At 32.7% G+C, this 7,687-nt stretch overlaps 1 protein-coding gene across 1 annotated transcript; it reads left to right on the top strand.

Annotated features, from left to right (window-relative positions):
* Positions 1-418: 418 nt before the first annotated feature.
* LOC139844706 (uncharacterized) lies at positions 419-5,195 on the top strand. The gene is made up of 4 exons (XM_071834926.1): positions 419-548; positions 654-882; positions 1,602-1,660; positions 4,901-5,195. Exons 1-4 carry the CDS (start codon positions 492-494, stop codon positions 5,069-5,071), a joined length of 516 nt encoding a protein of 171 aa, XP_071691027.1. The 5' UTR covers positions 419-491; the 3' UTR covers positions 5,072-5,195.
* The last annotated feature ends 2,492 nt before the right edge of the window (positions 5,196-7,687 follow it).

The raw sequence follows: 7,687 nt of genomic DNA, 5'->3' as shown, positions 1-7,687 counted from the left end.
TAAAGTTATATACACTTTAGTATGACTTAGACTTAAAGTTATATAGATTATGTTAAAATGCGTCAATCTGTTGTACTGAATCTAAATATTTATAATTTTTTAAATTAGAAAATGAATTGATGTTTGTAGTTTAATTAGTTGAAGATTACGTGGATAGTCCTTGTGAATAGTTTTAACGGACTCAGTTAACCTTCGTTAGGGTGAAAGATGAAATTGGTACTTTAAAATGCTTTTAAGGATGAAAAATGCAAAAAATAAAATACAGGAATGAAACGGGCAAAAAGTAGAAAACACAGGGACGAAATGGTCAATTTTATCAATTATTTAATACCACGGGCATATTGACAAAAAGAAAAAAGTGCCAAATTTGCTTTTTTCCCAAACTAGTTATGCCTTGAAAAAAGTCAATTATACCAAGTCAAAGAATTACTCGTATGAACAATTGAACGTCAACCAAACCCTAATCTCTTTTTCAATTTCAAAGTTCTCGCATGGCGGTCGAAAGGGAAAACTCTGAAGTTAATGATTCACCATCAGTTCCATTATCGGTACGTATATCTATCTCTAATTTCTAATATTCACAATTCAAATTATATCATATTATCATATTAGTAGTATTACATAATAGCATTGATTAAAATATTTACATACAGTATGTAGAAGTCAACTGCACAAGTTCAAACAAAATCAGAAGGTTTTCAATTGGTACTGAATCCGGATTTGCAGTGAATTTGATCAATAGAAAACTCGATAATGGATTACCGCTTGCTTTGTATATAGAATCTGTAAAAGATGGTGAAGAAGCAGTCAATTTTGGTCCTAATTCTCTTCTGACTTGTTATGGTGATGGTTGGAAGCTGCAAACAGTAACGGAAACTGAAGGTATTGTTTTGTTTTGTTACTAGATGGTTACTGAATTTATTGTATCATTAATCATAAATCAATATTAATACTTTAATCTGAATAGTCGTGTGTTATGAGCAATGCAAGATTGAAAGGTTTAAACACAAAAACACAAGAATTATAAAACATAATCATTGAAGTTTGTAATGAGACTGTTGGGGGATGTTTGGGAGTGCACATATCAAGTGTGTACAGTTATTATGTTGTTCGACGGTATATGCATCTTTGTAAGTGTTTGGATACAAGCGCGATTTAACTTATCAAAGAGGAAAAACACAAAATTTGCTAATTTTGTGAGTGGTGCTTATCACTTAATTTTAAGCTTCTCTAAATGTCATCATAATTCTTATATTTTTATACTGTCGAGTCAATACAATTTGTTTTCCTTTATTAGTATGCGATTTTGGGATCGACTGAAATGGCCAGGTGGACTATTATTTGGGACGCATAGGCTAATTGTTAAAAGCAATTCGGTTTGTATACAATATATATAATATACCTGGACCAAATTTGGAAATTAAATGAACATATACGGGAAAGTAAAATTATTAATCTATTAGTCAAGTAAACTCTAATAAATTGATTTTTGTATGATAACTATTGAAACATTTGTTTATAATTTGATTTCTTTTTTCTTATAATCTTATGTTTGTTGAGAAACATTTTTGTTATAACTTGATATATGTTTGGTCATGAAGGACGTACAAGAGCTCCGGAAAGTATCAGGAGAACAACGAAACATGAATCGTCTCCACTGGTATGTTGTCTTACCTTTTAGAATGTGTTTGTGTTGAAGGTTTGTTTCAACACGTATGATAAAGATATAAGTTGAAATAGTGCCACTTAGAGAATCTTTTCATTTGTCAAAAAATATAATTTGTTTTCAGGTGTTTATTTCATGTCTTAGTGATCGTTGTTTAAAGGAAGAAGATCAATTCAGATTTACACGTGTTATATATATATATATATATATATATATATATATATATATATATATATATAGGGGCAGGATCAATGGGGAAGTAACTAATCGGGGGGAAGCAAAATTTTTTTTTTTTCGTTTTTTTTGGAATTTTTTTTTCCGGCATCAAGATAACACAAAAATACGAACATTTAGAAGAGACATTTCGTGATGAATGTTATTATTTAGGCGGGAAAACGATCGACAAAAATAACATTCAAGATAATATTGTTCGTGAAGAATATGAACGTTTTTTTTCTTCATGTTTTGTGAAGTAAAATTTAGCCCGATTTAGAGTTTAGGGTTTAGGGTTTAGGGTTTAGGGTTTGGTGTTTTGGGTTTATTCCATAAACCCAAAACACCAAACCCTAAACCCTAAACTCTAAACCGTTCGTGTTAAAAACTCAATCTAAATCCTAAATCTAAACCCTAAATCTAAACCCTAAACCCTAAATTTCTAAACCCTAATATCTAAACCCTATAAACCCTAATATCTAAACCCTAATATCTAAACCCTAATAGCTAAAATCTCAACATACGCTCGAAAAACACGATAATTGTTATATATTACTTCTTCGAGCGTTTTTCCGCCAAAATAAAAACATTTATCACAAACTGTCTCTACTAAATGTTCATATTTTCATCTCATCTATAATGTTCGTGAACAAAGTTTTTTCAAAAAACGAAAAAAAAAAAAGTTTTTGCTTCCCCCCGATTGGTTACTTCCCTCTTGATCCTACCACTATATATATATATATATATATATATATATATATATATATATATATATATATATATATATATATGTATATAGTGGTAGGATCAAGAGGGAAGTAACCAATCGGGGGAAGCAAATTTTTTTTTTTTTTTTTTTGAAAAAACTTTGTTCACGAACATTATAAATTGGATAAAAATATGAACATTTAATAAAGACACTTTGTGATAAATGTTTTTATTTTGGCGGGAAAACGCTCGAAGAAGTAATATATAACAATTATCGTGTTTTTCGAGCGTATGTTGATGTTTTAGTTATTAGGGTTTAGATATTAGGGTTTAGGGTTTAGATTTAGGGTTTAGATTTAGGATTTAGATTGAGTTTTTAACACGAACGGTTTAGAGTTTAGAGTTTAGGGTTTAGGGTTTGGGGTTTTGGGTTTATGGAATAAACCCAAAACACCAAACCCTAAACTCTAAATCGGGCTAAATTTTACTTCACAAAACATGAAAAAAAAACGTTAACATTCTTCACGATCATATTATCTTGAATGTTATTTTTGTCGATCGTTTTCCCGCCTAAATAATAACATTCATCACGAAGTGTCTTTTCTAAATGTTCATATTTTCGTGTGATCTTGATGCCTGAAAAAAAAATTCCAAAAAAAAAACGAAAAAAAAATTATTTTTTTTTGCTTCCCCCTGATTGGTTACTTATATATATATATATATATATATATATATATATATATATATATATATATATATATATATATATATATATATATATATATATATATATATATATATATATATAGTGGTAGGATCAAGAGGGAAGTAACCAAGCGGGGGGAAGCAAAAACTTTTTTTTTTTTTTCGTTTTTTGAAAAAACCTTGTTCACGAACATTATAGATGGGATGAAAATATGAACATTTAGCAGAGACACTTTGTGATAAATGTTTTTATTTTGGCGGGAAAACGCTCGAAGAAGTAATATAAAACAATTATCGTGTTTTTCGAGCGTATGTTGAGGTTTTAGCTATTGGGGTTTAGATATTAGGGTTTAGATATTAGGGTTTAGAGGGTTTAGATATTAGGGTTTAGAAATTTAGGGTTTAGGGTTTAGATTTAGGGTTTAGATTGAGTTTTTAACACGAACGGTTTAGAGTTCAGGGTTTAGGGTTTAGAGTTTGGTGTTTTGGGTTTATGGATAAAACCCAAAACACCAAACCATAAACCCTAAACTCTAAATCGGGCTAAATTTTACTTCACAAAACATGAAAAAAAATGTTCATATTTTTCACGAACAATATTATCTTGAATGTTATTTTTGTCGATCGTTTTCCCGCCTAAATAATAACATTCATCACGAAGTGTCTCTTCTAAATGTTCATATTTTCGTGTGATCTTGGTGCCGGAAAAAAAAAATTCCAAAAAAAAACGAATTTTTTTTTTTTGCTTCCCCCGCTTCCCCCCGATTGGTTACTTTCCCATTGATCCTGCCCCTATATATATATATATATATATATATATATATATATATATATATATATATATATATATATATATATATATATATATATATATATATAGGTTACCTCATTTGTCTTCATCACACATTAGACCATAGTTTTCTTGGTTGCACTTACAGTTATGCTTACATCATAGTGCTCGTATTTAGATATCTAAATAAATATGAATGCGTTTAAATCTCATGGGTACCAATTCCTAACTAGTACAGTTATATAAGTTTTCTCAATAACTTTTGCACTGAAGCTCCATTATGTACTTCCATTGGTTTAATAGGCTAGCACTGAAAGTAAAACTCGTAATAATATCCCCAATGGGGCTTCTGTCAATCTATGACTGCCATTAGTGTTGCTAAAATGGGTTAGTTAGCCTGCTGCGCAACGGGTCATGGTGGCTCTCTTTCTATAAAGTTAATAATAAGATAATACATGATAAAATAGCATAGTAGACTATTAAAGTCGACATCTGACTCATCGCGAATCCCCAATTAATAGACGTGAAGTAGCTTTTGTTGAATAAAAAGTTGATGATGTACGTCTAATGATCCACTTGTCCAAATACCCACACTCCCATTCGACGTGTGAAGAGGTGGCAGCTCTCGCAATGGATTGGATGATGCCACATAGACTTTATTTTTTGTTCATGGACTTTACCAGCTAAACCTTACCTTGACACTGTATTTTTGAATCTTGAAGACGGATCGGATGGACCTTTTTTCATATCTCGCTCTATGATTAAACTTTGCACGAATCGCATTCAGCCTAATAATTTATCATATTTGCTATTTTCAGGGTTTGGACGAGTTACAATCAACCAAAGGACTATTACCTTCAGTTATGGGTGTCGGGTACATTGCAAAAGTGGTGTTCGCTTTTGTCTTGCTCTTTGTGTTTGGGGCAGTTTTCACGTTGGCTCTTGAAAATCTTCCCAAGTTTCTTATCTTTATCAATTCTTCCATGTAATTACATAAATGTATATTAATCCTATCACATTTCTGATTGTTGATTTTGTTCATATTCACACATCCCCATCTCCAAAACTGTCGGAGTTAATAATCTTCTTATGATATTCCTGATTTTATGGAACTCAAAATTAGCAGTTGCTTGGTGGTATGTGAAAAACTTTGGGTTTTTAGATGCAAGTGATAATGGGCTAAACCCAAGTGCCTCAATTGAGCTTCAGGTTGAAGTTCATCTACATAACTTACTTTTTATAAATACCAAACATAATGCTAAAATACCTAACTTACTGGATACTTAATTTCATAGTACCTCATAACTCGTATCACGTATGACATTTGGCATTTGAGCGTCTAATGACAAGATTTTTAGATCACATTGTTTACTTCCTTGTGACGAAAAATGGAAATAAAACACACAATTCAAACCATATAGGAAAAGAAATGCTACATAAACAATCAGTCTCATGCTATAAGTATGTAAATCATGTTTTGCGACTTGTATAATACAGGAGGTGACTACATAAAATAATTTATTTGTTGCAATTATAAGACGAAATAAATTTATGATGATATATTCTTTTGTAATGAAGGGTGTTTGGGATTCTTATTTTTCAGCTTATGTTAAATCTTTTTTTTTTAACGGCCAAAGAATCAATTATATTAAAAAATAACAAACGCTCTCTAGCAAGGCGCTAAGAGAGAATTACAAAGGCATAGCGAGCCACAAGTTCCAATTTGAATCTAGAAGACCCCTATTTAATATCCAACGAAAAGTAACTAATCTAATAACATCAAAAAGACTACTAGAACGACAAAAAGGACTATCAAAGACAACACCATTACGAAATCTCCAAATAGCCCAAAGTAACGTGCATACGATCGCCACGATCCGGTTCTTGCTCGAAGACGGTAATCGGATCCCTTCAACCCAAGAATAAAACGAGTCCCACGAATCGAAAATAGGCATGTCCCAATTTAACCAAACCCGAAACATACGCCACAACTCAACAACCATCGAACATTCGAAAAGGAGATGATCACGAGATTCAACACCATTATTTCAAATAGGACACACAATTGAATTTAACTCTATACCTTTTGCGGAGAGGTTCCAACGAACGGGAAGAGCATCGAGTCTAAAACGCCATAAGAAGATGTTAACTTTTCTCGGTAAGAATTTAAACCATAAAGTGTCGGATTGTAAATTTGGAAGCATGTTACGATCAATAGCCAGTCGAACACCTTTGACAATAAATAAGCAATCATTATTAACAGTAAATATCCATTTATCCGAACGATCAGAAACTTGGATATTGCCGATCAAGTTCCTAAGCTCCTTCACTAATTGCTCATTTCGGCTACAAATATCATCCCTGGACCAAGACCATTTCCAATCATTATCAACCCACTTATCAGCAACCAAGTCGTCTTTATTGGTTTCTAAATGAAACAAGCGATTAAACCGAGAAGAAAGTGGTGAATTATCACACCAAATGTCATGCCAAAACCGGACATCTCTCCCGTTACCAATATCCAATCGAAATAAATTATCAGGCACCATATTATCGTTAACAGCTTTCAAACAAGCCGTAACAATACTGGACCACATAGAGGTCCCATGACCTGAAACAATGCTGAATGAATTCCCGTGGATCGCTTTAATAACTTTCAACCATAAATCATTCGGTTTATTAACCTACCTCCACTACCATTTGTTATAAGTAATGCAATATTAAACGCTTTCAAACTTCCTACATTTAGGCCACCATAATTAAAAGGAGCAAGAATCGAGTCCCATTTGACCCAACTTATCTTTCTACCCGACATATCACCGCCCCAAAAAAACCTTGATCTTAAAGATTCAAGACTTTTTAAAACAGATTCCGGGCATTTAAATAGCGACATAAAATATATACCGAGACTTCCCATGACAGATTTCACGAGGGTTAACCTGCCACCTACAGATAATAAGCTAGCTTTCCAGGAAGCTAATTTGGTACGGAACTTATCTACCAAAGACTCCCAACTCAAAATACGTTTCATATAGCAACCAATGGGAACACCAAGGTAAGTGGTAGGAAAATTACCAACACGAGTACCTGTCACATTAGCAAAAGACATAATCTCGGAATCACTCACCCCAATGCCGAACAATTGGGACTTATTGACATTAATTCTTAGACCCAAAACAAGAAAGAAGCTTATGTTAAATCTTATAAGCCATTTAAAACCTGAAATTACCAATTACAATGGTGCTTATGAAATGAGTTTATTTGAGCCCAAAATGAACAGATTGATAAGCTACTTTCACCATCCAAGCTTTTATAGCCTTTTGGAAAATGCATTAGACTGAAAAAGATAAGCAACCCCAAACTCCTGTCATTAGGCTTTGGGAACTAGGAACCTGACTGAATCATCTCTAAGTGGTGTGCTATGGTCTGGTTAGCGGACCAATCTACGATTGAAAACCGGTTGGGGTCTATTTCCATTAAATCCTAGAACACGTGAACCCAAAAAAATAAACCTATTTCACTTTGTGTGTTGTAGTGGCTTATTTGCTTAGTTCCTTCTCCGGTAACTAGGGCCGTAAACGAGCCGAGCCCGAGCTCGGTTCGTT

The sequence above is a fragment of the Rutidosis leptorrhynchoides genome, chromosome 4, assembly GCF_046630445.1.
Source record: "Rutidosis leptorrhynchoides isolate AG116_Rl617_1_P2 chromosome 4, CSIRO_AGI_Rlap_v1, whole genome shotgun sequence".
NCBI lineage: Eukaryota > Viridiplantae > Streptophyta > Magnoliopsida > Asterales > Asteraceae > Rutidosis > Rutidosis leptorrhynchoides.
This window is presented reverse-complemented; position numbering and strand designations above follow the sequence as displayed.

Bases quoted from the DNA above. Each gene is read 5' to 3' on its own strand.
- LOC139844706 (XM_071834926.1), top strand. From the start codon at position 492: ATGGCGGTCGAAAGGGAAAACTCTGAAGTTAATGATTCACCATCAGTT. The intron at 549-653 runs GTACGTATATCT...ATTTACATACAG, and splicing joins CACCATCAGTTCCATTATCG to TATGTAGAAGTCAACTGCAC. The intron at 1,661-4,900 runs GTATGTTGTCTT...TGCTATTTTCAG, and splicing joins AACATGAATCGTCTCCACTG to GGTTTGGACGAGTTACAATC.